This window comes from Alligator mississippiensis, chromosome 1, assembly GCF_030867095.1.
Source record: "Alligator mississippiensis isolate rAllMis1 chromosome 1, rAllMis1, whole genome shotgun sequence".
In the NCBI taxonomy this organism is placed as follows: Eukaryota; Metazoa; Chordata; order Crocodylia; family Alligatoridae; genus Alligator; species Alligator mississippiensis.
Window position 1 is genome coordinate 480,353,148 of NC_081824.1, and position 21,493 is coordinate 480,374,640.

Consider the following 21,493-nt stretch of genomic DNA (forward strand, 5'->3'; position numbering starts at 1 on the left):
TAGGAGCCGGGTGGGGCTAAGCCATCGGTGGGCCCTTCATAAACTGTGCACATGCATAGAAAGGCTCGCGGATGGCGCTGCACTGGTCTAGGGGCTGGGGGTCCCTGCCCTATGGAACAAGGGGACAGGTGAGTGCCCCCCGCTTCCCCTGTCTCATGTGCCAGGTGGGACCGGTCATGTGGCTCCCTGGGGGCTGAGCCTAATAGGAGCCGGGGGGGGGGGGAGTGCTCCCCCTCGGCTCCAACTCAACTGACCCACAGCTGACTGGGTTGGGGTCCCTCCCTCCCTCCCTGATGCGGCCCCCACCTACCTCTGGCTGTGCTGGATGTCCGGGTCGGGGTCCTGCTGGGGGGGTTTGTGGGTCCCTAGGCTCAACAGGGTTGCAACAGGCTTCTGCCTGTACGTCTGTCACCAGAGCTGGGTCAAACAACTAGGGCAACTCCTAAAAGACAGGATGGATAAAGCAGAGCTTTTAAATGACTTCTTTGCATCTGTGTTCCCAGACACGGATGCAGACATGCTTCCCAAAAGACTTTAGTCTGGCGTGAGAGAAATACCACCTACAGTTAGCACTGATGTAGTGAAGGGGCACCTGGAGGGGTTGGACGTATTTATGATGGTGGGCCCCGGTGATCTTCACCCAAGGGTACGAAAGGAATTGGCCAATGTCATAGCAAAACCATTTACACAACTGTTTGGGTACTCGTGGCACTCAGGACAGGTCCCAGAGGACTGGAAAAGGGCCAATGTGGTCCCTATTTTCAAGAAGGGGAGGAAGAAGGACCTGGGTAAATATAGGCCAGTTAGCCTCACCTCTATTCTTGGCAAGACCTTGGAAAAAATCATAAAGGATCACATTTGTGGGGGGCCAGCGGGTAATGTAATATTAAGGGGATCCTGCCCTGTGTCTCTGGCCCCATAATCCTGGCAGCTGGGGCCCCTCCAGCAGGGCTGGGGGAGCAGGGGCTGTGGGTGGGGGTGAGGGGCACCAGCAAGGCTGTGGGGGCTGTGGTTGGGGAGCGAGGGATACGAGCAGCACCCAGGGCCTGTCAGTGGGGAGTAATGGGCACCAGCAGGACCAGGTAGAGGGGGCTTCGGGGGGGCTTTCAGTTAGAAATTTTGTGATTTCTAATGAAAGAATTTGTGATTTTTTTATCAGGGAAAACCAGATTACTGGTCATAACCATGAAAGAAGAACAAGGCCAAAGCAAAATAGATGATGATCAGTCTCAGAAGGAGAACCAGAATTAGGGCAAGGCCAGTGAGGACCCATGAAAGCCTGCTGCTGTTTGGGACATGGGAAGAGGAAATGGCACCCCCACAATCAACGTTAAGGGGAAACCAGCATGGGTTTATAGCAGACAGATCCTGCCTGACTAACCTGGTCTCTTTTTATGACTAGGTCACACAAAGTGCTTAGATGTAGGGGTGGAGATAGATGATATCAACTTGGACTTCAAAAAAGCTTTTGATGCAGTGTCGCACCCAATTCTCACAAGCAAACTGAGTAGCTGTGATGTGGATTTTTTCACAGTAAGGTGGGTGAAAAACTGGCTTATGGGACGCAGCCAGAGAGTGGTGGTGGATGGGGAGGTTTCTCCCTGGAGTCGTGTTCCCCAGGGCTCATTCCTTGGACCAGTGCTATTCAAGATCCTCATCAGTGATTTGGATGAGGGGTTGAAAGCACTCTGTCCAAATCCGCAGACAACACCAAACTCTGGGGTACAGTAAACACAGTGGAGGGCAGGGAGCGAATCCAGGTGGATCTGGACAGACTGGGGAAGTGGGCAGATCAGGATAGGATGCAATTTAACAAGGATAAGTGCAAGGTGCTGCACCTGGAGAGAAAAACTCTCCAATACACGGATAGACGGGGAAGAACCATTCTGAGTACCAGGGCAGTGGAAAGGGACCTCGGAGACTCGGCTGACGCAAAAATGAACATGCGTCGCCAACGTGACGAGGTAATAAGAAAGGTGCTAACTGCACTCTTTCTTGTATTAGTAGGTGCATCACGAGCAGGTCTAGGGAGGTGATCCTTCCCCTCTATGTGGCATTAGTCAGGCCACAGTTGGAGTACAGCGTCCAGAAGGATCAGAGGAGGGCTACTTGTAGGGTTAAGGGCCTGCAGGTAAGACCCTATAAAGACAGACTGAGACCTGAATCTCTTCAGCCTCCAAAAGAGAAGGCTGAGAGGTGATCTCATGGTTGTCTACAAACTCATCATGGGGAGGGTCAGCAGGGAATAGGGGATACTCTGTTTACTACGGGGTTACTAGAAATAAGGGCCACAAACTGAAGGAGAGTAGATGTAGATTGGATATCAGGAACAAATTCTTTACAGTGAGGGTTGCGAAAATATGGAATGGGCTCCCAAGGGGGGTGGTGCTCTCCCCTACCTTGGGGGTGTCCATGAAAACATTAGACAGGCACCTAGCTGAGGTTGTTTAACCCCAGCGCTCTTTCCTGCCTAGAGCAGGGGGTCACACTCGATGATCTGCAAGGTCCCTTCTGGCCCTAGAAATCTATGACATCTATGAAGTGTTCAAGAAAAAACAAAGTAGCTCCGTCAGGCCTGATGAGAACCTGCGATCATCTTCTGTCCTTGTTGTCGTAAGCATTGCCTCCAAAGCTGTCGTCCTCTCTGGGCAGAATGGCATGCAGGTGACGTGCCAAAGGTGGGACTTAAGGGGTGGGAATTAGAGCAACGACAGGGACATTTATGTTTTGAATCTCTGGTTGCAGCATGGGAAATTAAAATGAATCGACATTTAAAAAATCCTGTACCATGGTGAAGGCACTCTGCAGAGTGCACTGATAGAGTGTTTATGAGTCGGGGTGGTTTCTCAATAATCTCTGCCCCCCTGTCTGTGACCAACCTGCCTCCCCACCCTCTCTCCTCCCTGCTTCTATTGTTCCCTTGTCCTCATCCCTCCTTTCTCTCCACTCGGGTTAATTCTTCCATTTACTTTCCCTTTGCCCCCGTGGCCCCTCCTCTCTGTTCTTAGAAGCTGACTTACAGGAAATCAGCTGCTGTGCTCAGGAAGCCACCACCCAGGACGAGCCCAGCCTGAACAGAGCAGGAAGAACAATCAGCAGAAGATGGGGCTGTGCAGCCTCAGACCTCCAGGACAGGACATGGATGAAGAGGCCACCTGCTCCATCTGCCTGGAGCTCCTGCAGGAGCTGGTGACCATAGGGTGTGGGCACAACTTCTGCCGAGCCTGCATCACCAAATACTGTGAGGACGCTGTCCGTGGCTCAGGCGACGCCGTCCCCTGTCCCAGCTGCAGAGCAGATTTCCAGATTGGGAGCTTCCGGCTCAACATGCAGCTCAAAAACCTGGTGGAGAAGATTAAAGAGCAAAGTCTGAAACCAGGAAAGGAGCAGAGGTCAACTCAATGCTTGGAGCATGAGGAGAAACTCAAGCTCTTCTGTGAGGAGGATGGGGAAGCCATCTGTGTGATCTGCAGGGAGTCCCAGGCTCACCGGGGTCACACAGTGCTCCCCATCCAGGAGGCTGCCAACAATTTCCAGGTAGGTGACACCACTGACCTGAGAGAGCCCATTGCACAGACACACACTTACCTGGCAGGAGAGATACCAAAATAGGTTTCAGTCCAGGTGGCTGTATCTGCCAGGCAAGGGCAATTCCCTTCTCCCTGGCTGTGAACGACTTACTGTAGTTGAACTGAATGTTTATCGCTTGCACTGCAGGCAAGCTTACCTCTGAGAGAGTCTGCAAATGCTTCCCAATGCAAGGATTTTGGCTACAACCTTATGTTCATAGGGTATAGATCTTGGCCCTTCCTTTAGCCTGTTCCTTCGGCTTTCGGTGAAGTGAAATCAGTGGGCATCTGAACTCCAAGGCCTCTGGGCTTGTGGCTTGCACATAGGATGCATGACGTGGATTTGGCAGTACCTGAAGCCCCAATCTGAAGTGTCTGCAAGGGAGGGTACTTGCTGGTGGTAGTGCAGCACAGACAGGAATGATTGAGCTCTGCTTAGTTGATAAAATTCAGAACTGATTTGGGCCAAGAGATAAAATTCATATATCTGCATATATCTATATATCTATATCTATATCTATATATATCTATATATATATATGTGTGTGTGTGTGTGTGTGTGTGAGTGTGTGTGTGTGTGTGTGTATATATATTGTTTAGTGCAGGGTGTGGAGAAATCTCACCCCTCCCCACACCCACCCTCAGTAAATCGGGGGAAAGACCTCTTCTTGTCACTGGACCAAGCTCTGGGCACCCAGAATTCCCTGGGTGTCGATGTGAGGAACTTACCAGAAATCTAGCGAGGAACTTGGATTGAAGTGCGCTAGTCGTGTATCAAGAGGCTAACCAGCCTAGAGTGATTAGCTCAAGGTGGGTTTTCTTTCTCTATGCTGCTGTTTGTACCCCTTTCTCACCTATTCCTCCTTAATAAATAAATCTACCTGTATTAGCCTGCCCTGCTGTGTGTGCTTCAGAAGGAAGGGACCATCCATGTTATATCACTTTCCTAGGCTTGCTAAGGTGGGTTTGGCTTTTTTACTTTCCTCCTGTAGGAAGGAAGCACCCCAAAATCCCATGGTGGTTTAAGCAACCCAAAGGTCTGCAGGGTCTGTGTATCCAGGGTGGCACAGAGCCCTAACAAAGACCCAAGTCCAGGCGGTGGCAGTGGTTACCCCAGGCTTGTGGCTGAGCTCCAGGAAGGGGGTTGGATGCACGTAGGCACCCCAACGGAGACACTCAGAGCGTGGTTTTTGATCAGGCCAGTGAGGTGGGTGGGTCAGTGCAGGAACATCCAAAACTGGCCCACGACGCAAGGTGTCTGTTGGGGGTAGATTTCATAGATTTTCATAGACATCAGGGCTGGAAGGGACCTCGGAAGATCATCGAGTCCAGCCCCCCGCCCAAAGGGCAGGACGTCAGCTGGGGTCATAGGATCCCAGCAAGATAAGCATCCAGTTTCATCTTGAAGGTGTTCAATGAAGGCGCTTGAACCACCTCCGGTGGCAGGCTGTTCCAGACCTTGGGGGCTCAGACAGTAAAGAAATTCTTCCTTATGTCCAGCCTGAAATGATCTTGAAGCAGTTTATGACCATTCGACCTCGTCATCCCTTGGGGCGCTCTGGTGAACAAACGTTCCCCCAGATACTGGTGGTCACCCCTGATAAACTTGTAGGTGGCCATCAGATCACCCCTGAGCCTGCGCTTTTCCAGGCTAAAGAGCCCCAGGGCTCTCAGCCTGTCATCGTAGGGTCTGCTTCCCTGACCTCCGATCATGCGCGTGGCTCTTCTCTGGACTCTCTCAAGCTTCTCCACATCCTTTTTGAATTGTGGAGCCCAAAACTGGACACAGTACTCCAGCTGCGGCCTCACTAAGGCCGAGTACAGGGGGAGAATGACGTCCCGGGATTTGCTTGAGAAGCATCTATGGATGCAAGCCAGCGTTTTGGTCGCTTTACTAGCCGCAGCATCGCACTGCAGGCTCATGTTGATCTTGTGGTCAATGATGACCCCCAAGTCTCTTTCTTCCATAGTGCTAGCCAACATAGCACTGCCGAGCCTATAAGGATGTTGCGGGGTTTTTTTTCCCAAAGTGGAGAACCTTGCATTTATCAGTGTTGAACACCATCAGATTCTCGTCCGCCCACTTGCTGAGCCTGTCCAGGTCAGCCTGGATCACCCGCCTGTCTTCTGGTGTGGATGCTTTGCCCCAAAGTTTGGTGTCATCGGCGAACTTGGCCAGTCCGCTTCTGACTCCAGTGTCCACATCATTAATGAAGATGTTGAACAATATGGGTCCAAGGACAGAGCCCTGGGGGACCCCACTGGTCACAGGACACCACGATGAGTGACTTCCATCAATTACTACCCTCTGGGTCCGACCCCGGAGCCAATTTTCCAGCCAGTGGATTGTGGGGGACCGAAGGCAACAATTGGCCAGTTTCTCCAAGAGGTGATCATGGGAAACCAGATTGAAGGCTTTTTTGAAGTCAAGATATATGACATCAATCTCTCCTCCCTTGTCCAGGTGATAGGTCACCTGGTCGTAGAAGGAAATGAGATTGGTCAAGCAAGACCTACCCGCAACAAACCCGTGCTGGCTATCCCTTAAGATGTTGGCGTCGGCCAGTCCATTAAGGATGGCCTCTTTAATAAACTTTTCTAAGATCTTCCCCGGGATAGAAGTCAGGCTGATGGGCCTATAGTTAGCTGGATCCACTTTCCTCCCTTTCTTGAAGATAGGCACCACGTTGGCCTTCTTCCAGTCTTCGGGCACTACACCAGAGCGCCAAGAGTTTTCAAAGATCCGCGCTAGAGGCTGGGCTATGATGCTCGCCAGCTCCTTGAGTACCCTGGGGTGAAGATTGTCAGGGCCGGCTGACTTGAAGGTATCCAGCTTTTCAAGATGTTCCTTCACAAAGTCAGCATTAATGGAGGGCAGGGAATCACCCTCACCCGTACTTCCCGGCCCTGTAGCGGGCACGGGCGTCCCATGGGGCTGATGAAAGACTGACGCAAAGCACCTATTTAATAGGTTGGCTTTTTCCTGGGCGTCAGTTGTCAGTTGCCCCATCCGGTTCAGCAGGGGTCCAACGTTGCCCCTGCTTTTCCTCCGGCTCCCCACATATCTGAAAAAGGACTTTTTATTGTCCTTGATGCTCAAAGCTAGCTGGAGTTCAGTTGCAGCCTTGGCTTTCCTGGCCTGATCCCTACAGGACCGGACCAGTGCAGAATAATCCTCCTTGGAGGTGACTCCCATCCTCCATCCTTTGTAGGCCTTTCTTTTTAGCCTCAGGAGGTCTGCTAGGTCCCTGGAGAGCCAGGGGGGCTGCTGTGCCCTCTTGCTGCCTTTCCTCCGAGATGGAATAGACTTAGTTTGTGCATTGAGGATCGCTCCCTTGAGGAGCAACCACTCTTCTTGAACTCCCCTCTCCCTGTGGTCATGGTCCCTTAGGGCCTCACTGACAAGCCTCCTGAGCTTGTCAAAGTCGGCTTTCCTGAAGTCAAGGACTTCCGTGTTGCTGACCGACTTGCCAGCTTTTCGGCAGATGGTGAAGGTGATCAGCTCGTGGTCGCTGTCACCCAGCTTCCCATCGATCACTAGGTCGCCGACTAGGTCATCCCCAGTAGCCAGCACCAGGTCGAGCAGCACTTTGCCTCTCGTTGGCCCATAGACTTCTTGAGTCAGGTAGAGGTCATCCACGCATGATAGGAAGGTCTGCGACCGCTCAGATTTTGCTGAGCGATCCTCCCACGAGATGTCCGGGTAATTGAAGTCACCCATGACAACCGTGGTCCTGGAGCATGTGGCCTCAGCCAGTTCCCGGGCAAAATCCTGGTCAAGCTCAGGACTTTGGGTGGGAGGTCTGTAGTAGACTTCCACCATTGTGTCCCCTGTGCCGTGTTCCCCACGGATTTTAACCCAGAGGGTCTCCAGCCATCCACCCTGGTCGCCAATATCGGCTTGCAGGGACGCATAGCTTTCCTTAACATAGAGAGCTACACCCCTGCCCCTTTTCTCTACATGATCCCTCCTGTACAGGATATAGCCATCTATCCCTGTGGTCCAGTCATGGGTGGAGTCCCACCAGGTCTCCGTTATCCCTATGACATCATAAGTGTTTGCACTGAGCAAGAGGATGAGCTCCTCCTGCTTATTTCTCAAGCTCCTGGCATTAGTGTACAGGCAGGCAAGTGCCCCCTGGGGGGGCTCCTTCCTTGCCCACAGATTTTACCAGGGCTGGGGCAGGGGTGGGCTCCCTGAAGCGGTGTGATCTGCTGGCTTTGCAAGGATTGCTCAGCGGGCCAGCAGTGGCGGTCGTCCCCCCATCCCCCCTACCAAAGCTTAGATGATTTTAAGCTTTGGTAGCTAAGAGGGCACAATCGGTAGTGTAGGTGCAGCCACACCCTGCTCAGGGGGCTTCGTGCAGGTGACGGGCACAGGGACTCCATTTACCCCATGGCAGTAGCCATTTCAGTGGTGAACACTTGTGTGGAGGTGTAACAGGACGTGCCCGAGGGCAGCTGTGACACCCTGCAGTGGCCACCTTAGTCCTGCCCTGCTCTCGCTCCAGCCCCTCAGGGTCTCACCTGCTGCCTCACTTGCTGCACCACGGTGCTGAAGGCAATGAGCAGAGGCTGCCCTCAGGGGCTGGGGAGCTTTGGCTGCTCTCTTTCTGTATTTGGTTCTTCTCTCGGGCTCACCCTAGCCCACCTGATTTGGGTCCGGGCCGCACTGCCCACAGTCCCTGGGCTTTGATACTCCAACCCCACTAGCCCTAATCACCTCAAGGGCTAAATTCATGGCCTCTGCCCTCCCCTACAGCCACACCTGTGCCTCATGGGTGTTATTTCTTCTATGTTCTTTATCTCGGTAGGGGCCCCTGCCCTCTTCCCTCTGCCCTTTACCCACCTTTATTCTGGCCACACGCCTACGGTTCTTGCCCAACTTCCTTGGTCTCAGCCCTCTCTGTATCAAGACTCTGGGTCCCTTGGCCCTGTCTTTCAGTGTTTCCTGTTCCCCTGGGATCCCTGACCCTGGGAATAGATTCCCATTTAGGGCAAACCCGGGCCTATAACTGGGCTTAGCCCCCTGAGTCGTTTGCTCTGCAGGGATCTTGTTTCCTGGCTCTAAAGAGTGTCCCTCAGGCACCGCTGTGGCCTCCTTTCTGCCTCTGACAGCAACACCTCACCCCCCAGTGCTCTGCCAGCTGCAGATCCCCACCAGGTCCCAGCCACCTCCTACCCCCAGGTTCCTGCCTCTCCTGCAGCTCCTCAGCTACATGGCTGCTTTGGGCCCCTCTCTTATATCTCCGACCTGCAGCAGTCCCACCTGCAGAGCTAGCCAGGACCAAATGGACCTTTCCGGCCCAGGAGCCAGGCTTGTCATGGGCTGGGGCTCTGGCCTCTCTGGTCACACAGCTCAGCCCTCAGCCTCTTCTCACCGGCTGCACCCCAGCCCCTGAGCCACAGCCACTGCCTGCTCCCTGCTGCCCCCTCATCCCTCCTGGGTGCCCCTGGGTGCATGTTGTTCTGCAGCTGGCTTTTGCTCTGCCGCCTGCCTCGGTGCAGCCCTCCGGTGCTGCCTCCCGACCTCTTAAGTAGCAAGGATTAGAGGTCCCTGCTGCAGGAGGCATCGCTGCTTCCTTCTCAGCCGTGGTGCTGCTTTACTGTACGCTGGAACCGGCACCGGAGTACGGTGTTTGTGCTTGGGAAGTCCTTCGTTAAACCAGCTGTTCTGCTGTTTCTATCTCCCCCCCACAACCGGGGTTTCCAAACCAGATTGTGTCAGACTAATCTGAGATGCACCTCTGATAACATAACACACTGAACAGGGCAATGCAGAGGGCTGATAGTATTTCCTCCATACAATACAATTCAGGATATGACACACATCTTGTTTCTGAAAGGTAGAATAAAGATAAAAGATCATTTCCTGTAGCAGGTAACAGAGGAGCATCCTGGGAGCAGAAACTGCTCCCTCTTCTGCTCCAGTGCAGATTTGACTTTCACTTTTGCTCAGAAGAAACTCTTCTTACCACATTTCTCAGGTATAATGCACACTACAGTTTCCAGCAGCTGGCTTTGTAGGGAAAGGCTGTGTTGTATGTGAAAAAGTATGATAATTTGCTAGGTTTATGTGAAGTTTTTCATACAGTCTCATGAGGTATAACTGGCCAAACTAGAGGGGACAGGGGTCATTTCTGCGCTGTGCGGTAGCTCAGGAGCTGTCTCGGAGGCAGACGGCAGCATGTTCTGTGCAGATGAGGATGGTGTGGCTGGAGCAGGAGGCGCCGGGAGGGCCCTGGGGTGTGCAGGGCAGGGGACTAATCCTGTTCAACAATCCTGTCTGTGACCTTGTTACTGGACTCGAACTGGGCTCATAAAGTCTGTGGTTGACACTAAGTTGGGAGGTGTTGCCAATGGGTCCAGATTCACACTAAATGGACCCATTGTAGGACTGCTGCGGTTTAAGGAATCTATTTCCATTCCCTGAGATTTTCCTGCTGGAAAGATTTTGGTTGACCATAAAGCACGGATGCTGCAGCTTCTGAATCCACATTACTGCAGAGTTAGGAATGCTTTTCTCTCCCTTTCCCAGAAAAAAAAAATCTCCTCTGGACTACAGTCCCCTAGACTATATGCCAGCACTCACTGTTTGAATTAAGCGACCATTTCAGCCTAATACAAGCCCGCACAGGGGGTCCTTGTGTGGGATGCTACAGGAAAAAGCAAGTGAAGGACTGTGGGGGTAAGGGGGTGACAAAGCATCCTCTGCTAGGAGCATGCGGCAGCCACCACCTCTCTTGTCCAGGTCTCTGCCTCCTGTTCCCTTACATCTCACCTCCCATGCCTTGTTGTTAAGAAAACTGAAGAGAGGTCAGATGATAAGAGAATGAAAAGAGGAGGGCTAAGATCCGCCTGGACATGGACCTTCCTCTTCACAGGGCTCTTTCTACCCCTGCATCCTGTTCCTTTCTACTCCCAGCCTGGTGACCAAATGTGTAGCCTTACCCCTGGGATGCTGAACCGCTCAGTCAGCAATTGCCACTCGATCTGCTGCCCCAAGCCGGAAGTCAGTGTCTCATGGTGCACGGCATCGCAATTACTTATCAGTGAATTCAATACTCCCCCATTCGTACAACAGAAGATCAAGTGGTTGTCACTGAATTCCCCCGCTTCACTTAATCCAAAGGAGGTTAATTCATGATTAGTCAACAGCCTCTCTTGATTCCCCCCAAAAATGAATGAATTATCCATGAATTCCACAGTCCCACCCAATCCGTGGCTGAGCACTTCATCATCAATGAATTCACCAGTCTCACTTGGTTCACCAAAGATCAGTTAGTTATCCTTGAATGTATACGTCTTCATGCTTCATACTAATTACATCAATTGTCCTGCTTTTTCGTCTAATTTTGTGCATGAAGTGCCAATCTCATAGGGCCCTTCCATCATTTTAGGAACAGTCTGGCACTACTCATTCGAAGTCCGTGACCTTTCTTCCCACCATCAAGTTCCCTTCTCCAGCCTGGTCTCACTCACTGGCCTTGTCCTGAGCTTTCCCGTCCTCCCGGGAACCACACTGGACTCTGGTGCTGGACTGGGAGTCCCAGCTCTGCGTCTCCACGTGCAGTGCACAGCATTTCCAAAACCAGACGTGTGTTCCTCTTGCCGGGGTCGTGTGTCCCGGGTCCTTGTTTTTGAGCCCACTGGAGCTCTCGGGGACCATTAAGAGCTAGCTGCCTCAACGTGTGACTGTGTTTTATAGTTTCTTAGTTGATTGGGTCTGAAGGGACCTAAACAGATAATCAAATCCGCCCCCTTGCCGTGGGCAGTAAAGACTGCTGGGATCAAACAACCCCAGCTAAGTGATTATCTAGCCTCCTTTTGAAGACCCCCAAGGTAGGAGCGAGCACCACTTTCCATGAAGTTGGTTCCAGATCCTGGCTGCCCTGACTGTGACGTAGCGCCTCCTGATGTCTAGCCTGAACCTACGCTCAATCAACTTGCGGCCATTATGCCTAGTTACTCCCAGTAGCGCTTGGGGGAACAGGGCCTCTCCCGTTCCCCACAGATTGCCCTTGGTCAGTTTGTAGACAGCCACCAGATCCCCTCACAGCCTTCTCTTGTGGAGGCTGAACAGGTTCAGGTCCCATAGCCTCTCCTCGTAGGGTCTGCCCTGCTGCCTCCTGATCATGCAGGTGGCCCTCCTCTGGACCCTCTCCATGCTGTCCACATCCCTCCTGAAGTGCAGCGCCCAGAACTGGACACAGTACTCCAGCTGCAGCCTGACCAGTGTCACATAGAGGGGGAGGATCACCTCCTTGGACCTGTTCGTGATGCATCTGTGGATGTGTAACAAGGTGCCTTATTGACCACATCCTCACATTGGTGGCCCATGTCCATCTTGGAATCAATGATGACTCCAAGATCCTTTTCTGCCTCTGCACTGGCGAGAAGGGAGCTCCCCAGCCTGTAGGTATGCTGCTGCTGGTTCTTCCTGCCCAAGTGCAGGGTACTTGTCAGTACTGAATCCCATCCTGTTCTCATCCGCCCACCCCTGTAACCTGTCCAGATCTACTTGTAGCCTGTCCCTCCCTTCTAGCATGCCCACCTCTGCCCACATCTTAGTGTCATCCATGAATTTGAACAAGGTGCTTTTCACCCCCTTGTCCAAGTCACTGATAAAGATGGTGAACAGTGCGGACCCGAGGACCGAGCCCTGGTGGACTCCACTGCCCACATCCCTCCAAGTTGCAAATGACCCGTCCACCACCACTCTCCGTGTGCGGCCCTCCAGCCAATTTGTGACCTATCTGTGTGTGTAGGCATCAGTGCCAAAGCCAGCTAGTTTTTTTTTTTTTTTTTTTAACGTGAATGGGGTGAAAGACAGTGTCCACGGCCTTCCTAAAGTCCAGAAAGACTACGTCCACCACAACACCTGCATCCAAGGATTTTGCGAACTGATCATAATGCAACCCTGGGCACGACACTACATGTACCCTCACCTGAATAATGGGATCCTGGAGTACCCGGTAGCCTGTAGCCCTGCCCAACCCCCCTGGGAAGCTGCTGCAGTGCCCCGGAGCAGAGAGCCTCCCCTTACAATCAAGCTCCCTTGAAGACAGTTCTCAAACTATTTACAAGATTTAATTATTTACAACATAACAGATAATCATTAAATAAGCACATGGATATACAGTCTAATAAACTCTCAAGAACTTATTTACACCGTCTCTCAGTTGCACACGGTGTACTGGGGATCCCGTGTGCACTGCCCCTGGCGGGGTATCTCAGGGAGCGGGACTGTCTGTGTCCCTGCATGTGGTCTGTGGATGCTCCCTCGCACTAGTGTCCATCGCCGTGCTCCTGGGGTCTCCGGGCAGCAAGCAGCGGCTCCTCTGCAGTTCCTGCAAGACAGCTTTCCCCTGCCTTCGACCCCCTTCCCTGGTTCTGCTGGGAGCAGTGTCTGGGCTGCAGGCTGTAGCAACCCTCCTGCCCCACACAGCCTCACAGCCCGGCAACTGCAGCCCCTCCCTGGGCTTGGCCTGCCCCTGGGGCCTCTCACCCCTCAGGGAAACTAGGGCAGGCTCTGGCAGTCCCCCACCCCTGGCTCTGCTGTGCTCCCCCAGCCACACCGCTGCAGTCAGGTCTCTCCAGGCTTGGGTTCCCCACACCAGCAGTCCCTGCCTGCCCCTGCCCCTGCCGCGCAGCTTCTCCCCTCTGCTCCTGCAGGCCTCTCCCAGGGGCTCTCCGAGGGACCACTGCGCTGAGACTCTGCATCCGGTCTCCAGCCTGTCCCTCACCCCCTCTCTCTCTTGTCCCCCGCCCCGCGGGAGAACTGCTCCCCCTTTTATCCAAGCCTCGCAGCCAATCCCCGCTCAGGGCCCTTCCCAGGCTTTTGCTAACAGCTCTCCTTCAAAACTGTGCCGGGGTTACATCACCCCTCCCACTTCCAGCTTGGCTGCTCCCAAACAGCTTCGCTTGCCCTCAGAGCCCAAAGTGTCCCCTCGGGGACAACCTCTGCCTCTCTGCCAGGCAGCCCTTCCTCTTCTGCGCAGGTGGGTCCAGTTTTTAACGGCTGCTACAATAAAAAGCCAACCAGGTTGGTCTGACAGGACCTGCCCCTAATGAACCCCTAAGCATGTTGGTTGCCCCTAAGCGTAACCTCCCCTGCTGCCCCTCGCACTTGTGCTCCTGGATAACTCTCAAACAGCTTCCCCAACTGAGGTAAGACCAATGGGCCAATAATTACCTGGGTCCTCCCTCCTCCCTTTTTTGGAAATGGGGACCACATTGACCTTTTTACAGTCCTCCAGCACCTGGCCAGAGCACCACGAGTGCTCATAAAGCCGTGCCTGGGGCCCTGCAATGACCCCTGCCAATTCCCTCAGCACCCTGGGGTGGGGAGTGTCTGGGCCTGCTGACTTGAGCACGTCCAGCCCTCCAGAAATTCCCTAAATCAGTCCTCCCACAGCCCAGGCCTGGAGGTGCCTCTCCTGGGTCTGTCCAGGATCCCGGGTGGCGGGAGTTAGAGGCCCTGCTGAGAACAACGGAGGCAAAGATTTTGTTAAAGAGGTCAGCTTTTTCATCTGGTGCAACCATCAGATTGCCAAGTGTGTCCTGCAGGGCCCCACATTACCTGGTGCCTTATTTTTACTTCCTACGCATTTAAAAAAAGGACCTCTTGTTATCTTCTCCTGAATGTAGGGTCAGTCCCAAGTGTGTGCACGGAAAAAGGTCATCGTGCAGGGACGGGCATGAACCCCCAGGGTCAGACACCTCGGGGACGTTTCTGAAGGAGCTTCCTGAGTAAGCCTGTTTGATGCAGCAGCATCAGGATGAGTGGGGGAGCAGGGCACGTGGGTGCAGGGCATTCTGGGAAATGCACTTCTGTCGAGGGGCAGCAGCTGGAATTTGCTGGTGCTGGAGGTAGATGTTGAGCCATTTTTTGCTTAGAAAAACAGAAGGTTTTTGCCTGCTTATTGAGTGTGTCTGCAGAGCAGCACGGAGGTGACTTCTCCCTCACAGCAGAGTTTCAGCTGCGTCTTGTACCCGGTGCCAGAGCCCGTGAGCCAGAGGCTGCAAAGAGGGTTCGAGAGGAGCGGGGATGGGCGCTGCCCTGGGCACGGTCCTGGCCAGTGACTCTGCTGGGTTTTTGGTCCCGGGGCCCCAGAGCCCCACACACGGCTGCTTCTGCTGCTTGCTTTCCTTGCACATTTACTGATCCCGTATGAAGCGCTCCTTGTCCCAGCACGTGTCAGGGTCAGGAATAAGGACCTGATGGTTCTCCTGCCAGGTGAAGCTCCAGCGAGTCCTGGATCCTCTGAGGAAGGCGATGGAGAGGGCCCTGGCGATGGAGTCCAAGGAGAAGGACAGCACCGCGGCGTGGAAGGCAGGTGCCAGTTTGTGTCCTCAAGAGCTCATCCCCATGCAGAGCTGGCACTGAGGGGTGGGGGCAGCTGTAAGATCTGCCCCCTCAGGGGCGGTGTGCCATGGAGGGAGCTCTTCCTAGACATCAGGGGGATGCTGCGGTCTGGGGGAGAGCTGGGACCACACTGGGCTGCGGTGCTGGCAGCTTAACCCCTTCCTTGCCACTCTTCCTGGGCTGGTACAGGGTCACTGCTGCTGGTCTGGATGACATACTTTACCTCCCATAAAATGGGCCACACTCTGCAAGCTGGAGCCATGTTTGCTCCCAGAGCTGCTGCATTTTCTGCACACCCTGAAGCCCATGTCTCTGTCTTTGCCAGCTGTCCCAGGGGCTCTGGGCACCGCAGCAGGATTTCCATCACATCAGTGTTTCAGTTTCTGTGAGACTCTTCTAGCAGTTCTCTAAAGTCTAAAAGTCTCATATCACGATGGGCATCACTGAGCCAGAGGAGGACTGGTGCAGAGCCCTTCCTGCGGTGCCCTGGGGCAGGGCAGGCTGGGCACTCTGCATTACCCTGCCCTGCGGGGAACGGGAGCCCTGTGCTCTTTCACCCGCGGTGCCCCCGCATGAAGGGAAAGGGGCTCTGGAGTTTGCTGTTCCCCATCCCAGGGTCAAGGGGGAGGTGGTTCTTGTTGCCCTGCCCTGGGCCCATGGACAGGGACTTCAAGGCTCCCAGCCTTGGGCAGCTCTCACAGGGGCAGAGGTAATGGTTTGTGGGACTGGTGCGGGCTCATTCTTTAGCCCTGCAGTCCCTTCCTCACGTGTCTCTTGTTACGTTCTGTGCTTTTCCTGGTTCTTGGGCTGTCATTTAAGGATCTACTTTTTTCCCCACCCTGGAAGGGAGCAAGGCACTGACAGAGGAACCTGTCTCCTATGTAGAGAGTTCCTGTTGGTGAAGGGGGCTCCCTTGGGGTCCTTCCCATCCATCTCCCTTGGCCAACACAGGCTTGAAGTTCTTTGCATGGAGCACCTCCTGCATCCTCGACCCAGGGACAGCCCCAGGCCTGGCACAAAAGCACCGACATCAACAGCTCAGCCAGAGATGATTCGTGGCTCACTGGGTTTCCTCCAAGCCCCAAGGCCTTTGCTGAGGCCCCAGATCCTGAATGTTCAGTTTTGATTTCAGCCCTTTTGGTGTGGGGTGAAAGTATTGTGTGATGTGTGCATCACTATATGTAATGTGTGTATTATATATCTGGTGACAGTATAGCTAATGACAAAGTGCTGCACACACTGACTTCATACCTTCCTTCTGTCAATGCAAAGTTGAAAGTGGAGATCACAGCTCACACTTGTTTTTGCTGCTTGTTCTGGAAGAACAAGGTAAAGCGACAGAGAGAGGGAATCAAGGCTGAGTGCAAGAAGCTGCGTTGCTTTGCGAGCGAGGAGGAGCAGTGGCTTCTGCAGAGACTGAAGGAGGAGGAGAGGGAGACTCTGCGGAGCCTGAAGGCGAACGTAGCCCAACTCTCCCGGCAAAGCTCCTCTCTGCGCACGCTGATCTCGGAGATAGAGGAGAAGAGCTGGCAGACACCTGCTGAGCTGCTGAAGGTGAGCGTGTGCTGCTGATCCGGCCCCTCAATGCTGCTGCCTTCTGGCACAAAGCAGCCCTCGGCCTGGCCTAGAACTGGGGGAAACTGAGCCAAGACTCAGACAAGAGTTTCCATCAGTCTGGAGATCTACCAGGTTGTATTGGGAGGAAATTCTGATTTGGGAGAAGCCCAAAGTTATTAGTCATGAAGGCTTCGTACAGACATGAACATAAAAAAGGGCTTTACTGTAAGTTCATGTGCCCCAGCACTGAACCCAGCGCATCCCCAGATGAGGCATCACATTAGTTGGACCTGGCTTGCCCAATGTCTATATAGACTGGGTGCTTCAGTGGGGCTTTTCTGTAGCTTATATCTAATAGTTGTTTGAATCTGCTTTATATTAAAGCACCAAAAAGCGTTACTGAAGTGCATGATCTATGAAGCTGCTGTGGCACAAGGTTGAACTAACGTGCTGCCTCTTCCAGTAAAGCACAGTAGTGTTTTGAATTTTTTTATAATTTCTGTAAGCAGCCAACATGGACAGGAAAGCACATCTGGAGGTAGCCATGCAAATGTTCAGAGCAATGTAACACTGAGACAGAGGAAATGGATTCATGTAGAACAGACAAGTCATAAACTCACTGAACGTTGGTACAGATGTTTCTCCCAGCAAGGGAATATTCACTATTACCCTCATCTTTCCCTTTCTAGGATGTGAAAAGGACCTTGGACAGGTGCTGTATCTTCCCCTTCCCCCTCCCAGTACATTCCTGCTTGGGCTGTGGCAGGAATATCCATGTGGAAGAGCTGGGCTGAGCGATGATGGGGGATATGTTCCTCTTAGGAGCAAGGATGTGGAGCTTCAGGAAGCAAAAGCTGTTTCCACAGAGCTGAAGACCCCGTGCAGCATCCCAGGGATGGTGGAAATGCTAAGGAAATTCAGAGGTACATCGCAGCACATGGCAGGTCATTGGCAGCAGCAAGAGCGGTGCTGAGTGCACTGGGGGATGTAGCACACACAGCACAGGGGATGTGACTGCCGTGTTGGCAGAGAGCCTCTGCAGTCCTGCAGCAGTTCCCTCAGCCCATGTCCAAGGGCCTCTGGATCGGCAAGGGGAAAAGTCCCATTGTAATTCCCATGCAGGGCACGGCTGGGTCACTCCAGTTGGGAAAGGGGAAGTTGGAAACAGGGAAATGGTCAACCTCCCTGCCTGCTGCTTGCTACTCCCCGCACCTTGAGGCTTTCTGCCCCTGCACACACTCCTTGCCCTGGATGCAGCTCAGTCCCTGCCCTGCCACTTCCCTGAATTCAGATCCTAGGGAAAATTCTCTCCAGGCCCGGGCATCTCTTACTCAGGCCTTCAGTCTTTCAGTCCCGATGTCCGTCATGTCACCTACGGCTCCACGGAGGGGCACAATGGTCCCTTTCCTGAGGCAATGGGGAGGGCAGGTGGCCCAGACATCAGCCTCAACCAGGCCTGGGCTTGCCCTGACAGTGCAGACAGGTGTCCGCAGCCCCCAGCCCCCTCCAAGCAACAATGAACATGGACCCAACTGGCAGGTCCCAGCCTGGTCTCTGCAGCTGTTTCCTGCTCATGATGGTGAAAAACAGCAGCCAGTGCAGTCCTGCCCACACAGAGCTGCAGCCCAGCAGCTGGTTTCACCAAGGACTGGGTTTGGGGGAGTCAATGCATCCGTTTTTAAAGGGGTTTGATGCCCCAGCTCAGTCTGTGGTGTGGAGAGGGCCTGAGGCTTTCCTGAATGGGACAGGCCTGGCAGTGAAATCTGGGGTGTCTCACTTATCTTGCCCAGAGCTGTCACCTTCCCCACGGGGGTCAGATGAGCCTGGAGTCAGGCTGAGTGTGGGGAGGGCCTGGCCTGGGCCAGCCTGCATCCAGAGTAGGGTGTAAGATGTCCAGTCCCCCGGGGACCCCCCCAGCCCTGCCTGGACCTGCCCCTGGATGAATGATTACTGAGAGTGAGGACAGGGGACAATGGAGGCACTCCTTGGGGCCTGGGCCAAGCTCTGGGGGCACTGTGCGGTAGGAGCAGGTGTGCACAGATCACAGCCCCTGGGGGACACTGGGGAGGGGAGGTCAGGCTGGAGCTGTCCAGACCCTAGAGCATGAATGGAAGAGGCTCTGCAATGAACCTGAGTATGTCCCACTCGTTACACACACAGAATCACAGAGCTATAGCAAGAAGGACTGGAAGGGATCAGTGAGATCACAGAGTCCAGCCCCTGTCATGGGCAGGAGGCAATTGGGCTTAAATGAGCTCCAGGATGTGCTTGTCCAGCCTTCTCTTGAGCATCTCCAGGGATGGCAATGATACTGCCTCTGCTGGGAGTGTGCTCCAGATTGTAGTTATCTTTACGGAAACAAAGTTTTTCCTGATGTCTACCCTAAGGTTTTCTCAGTTACCTTGTGCCCTTTGGACCTTGCCCTCCCAGGGGTGCCTTGCATGCACAAGCCCAGCCTGTCCCCATCCCTTGTGGGTCACATGAGCCTGGACCAGACTGACCATGGGGAGTGCCTGCACTGAGCCAGTCTGCACCCAGATCAGAGTGCGAGATTTCTCACCCTGCAGAGATCCCCCAGCCCTACCCTAATCCTGGCTGCTTGTTGAGAGTGAGCAGGGGCTGTGGGGTGCGGGGGTGGAGAGCACACACGTTGCCTGGGGATGTGAGCCAGTCCCTGCCAGCACTGTATATACTGGGGGGCCTGGGCATGGCTGTAGAGGAGTTGTGCAGCTCACAACTCGGGGACAAATCCCTCTGGGAGGAGAAGTTGGGCTGGAGAAGTCTCTGTTATTGGCCTGGGTGTTGGGTGGGAGCAGGGGTCGGTGTCCTCAAGTGGGCAAATGTCACAGCAGGTCTGGGGACAGAGCAGGGGGAAGGTGCATTCACACTGGTGCTCTGAACAGACCCATCCCAGACTGCTCCTCCTCCCCAGCCTGCCCTTGCACAAGTGCTGCACGAGTCTCCTGTGGTTTCCCAGGGCTGCATTTCCCCAGGCCCCAAGTGGCCCCAGAGCCCAGGTCCTGTTGGGAGCCATTGGGATTTCTGCTCCTGGGTCACTGCGATGTGTTTGGAAACTGCATCGGGATGTGCAGCTTCTGGCACAATGGAGGCTGGCCAGTGCGGCACCTGGGCCCACGGGACTGGGATTGTGCAATGCTATGGGGCAGATGGCCCCGGTCCCAGCAGTGTCCCAGGTCCTGTGTACACGGGGTGTCCTTGTCCCAGTGCAGTTCCTCCGGTGGAGACCCCTAGAGCAGACACACGGCGGGGGGGCTGGGACATGTCTCTTGTGCAGCTGAGCCCAGAGGTTGGGGGCAGTCAGTGGGGAAATGCCCCTTCCCCCGCTCAACTGCCCCAGACTCACCAGCAATGGGCCCCGTTCTGCGGTGCTTAATGCCCCTGTCAGTGCTCCCCCTGCCCTTCCCTCCCCTCCCCACCCCGCGCGCCCAGCCCCATGCACGGCCCTGCCCTGGGCTGGGCTCTGGGGCGGCGCTGGCTGTGGGGTGCCCTGGCTGCAGTCCTGTGCCCACAGGGCTGGGGCATGGGGGTCCCCGCTGGGGCAGAGCAGTCCAGCCTGGGGTGGCAGGGGCAGCACCCACCTGCTGTCGGCAGCACACCCAGTGACCCCGGCCCAGAGCACAGAGACCCCCGGGCCCTGCCCCCTGCCCCCCTGCCACCCCTTCCCCCGGGCAGGCTGCTCTGCTGGGCCCCTCTGCTCCCTGCTGTCTCCCAGCCCGGCCCCCTCCCTGCAGCCTCCCTGCCGCCCCCCTCGCCCCCTTCCCAACAGCGCCCGCGACACCAGCGCAGGGGTTTGGAGCCCACTCCTCTTGCCCCCCCAGGCAGAGCAGCCCCACTGCGTGTGGGGGAGGGGCAGGGCAGGGACCTGCTGGGATGACATCATCGCATGCCCTCCTCCTGGGGCCTGCCCATCCCCCACCCCATATCCCTCCCCCACCTTGTGGCTCCAGCGCCCAGGCCGGGAATGCCCCGGGGATGAAGGGGCCGGTGGGGACGTCCTGCTTTCCTGTTCCCCCATTTCCTGTTCCCCCTCGTCCTGTCTGAGGATCGGAAATGTGTGAGACACGGAGACACCCGACAGGATCTGCCCGACACCCCCGAGAGATTTGACCCTTGTGTCTGTGTCCTGGACTCGGAGGGGATCACGGACGGGAGGCGCTACTGGGAGGTGGAGGTGGGAGACAAGACGCGCTGGACTCTGGGCATGTGCAGGGAGTCTGTGCGCAGGAAGGGGAAGGTCACATGCTCGCCTGGCAATGGATACTGGGCCGTGTGGCTAAACGATGCAGGATACAAGGCCCTCATCTCCCCCTGGACCCCGCTCCCCATGCGCGTGCGGCCCAGGCGGGTGGGGGTTTTCCTGGACTACGAGGGGGGCGAGGTCTCATTTTACAACGTGACCGACAGGTCCCATCTCTTCACTTTCACTGACACCTTCTCCGGGACCCTGCGCCCTTTCTTCTATCCTGGTCTCAGTGTTGGGGGCACCAACGCGGCTCCCCTGACCCTGTGCCCGGTCCCAGCCCAGCCCTGAGGGAATCCCTGTCCCTGCCATGACCCGCGGGGGGCACAGACTGTCCCCTCCCCGCGCCCCGACTGCCACCCCTCGGTGCCCCCTGCTGGGAGGGACCCACTCCAAACTCTCATTCTTCACTAATAGATCCCTGGAGTCCCTTGGGGGTTTTACTTAGTTACTTTGTTCACCTCTCTCAGCACTGTTCCCCAGTTCCCCTGCCCTCCTCTTCCTCCATTCCCTTTTGTACGTAGAATAAACACCTCTGCATTGCACACCTGCTTTCTGCACATCATTTCTAACCCTCTGATGAGTGAGCACTTGCTCTTGAATGCTGATGTATCTGGGATTCAGTGAGTCTGGTGGTGCTCAAGCTTTCTGCTGTGCAAGTCCAGGGCCACGCACCACGGGCCTCACGTGGGTCGGACGGCACAAGTGTCCCAGGCCCAGCACACGTCACATTGTGCC

The 21,493-nt window shown here is 54.9% G+C and overlaps 1 protein-coding gene across 1 annotated transcript; it reads left to right on the plus strand.

Moving 5' to 3' along the window:
* Positions 1–3,102: 3,102 nt before the first annotated feature.
* Positions 3,103–21,193, plus strand: LOC106738884 (E3 ubiquitin-protein ligase TRIM39). The gene is made up of 4 exons (XM_059724854.1): positions 3,103–3,603; positions 16,261–16,491; positions 17,184–17,206; positions 20,494–21,193. Exons 1-4 carry the CDS (start codon positions 3,103–3,105, stop codon positions 21,044–21,046), a joined length of 1,308 nt encoding a protein of 435 aa, XP_059580837.1. The 3' UTR covers positions 21,047–21,193.
* The last annotated feature ends 300 nt before the right edge of the window (positions 21,194–21,493 follow it).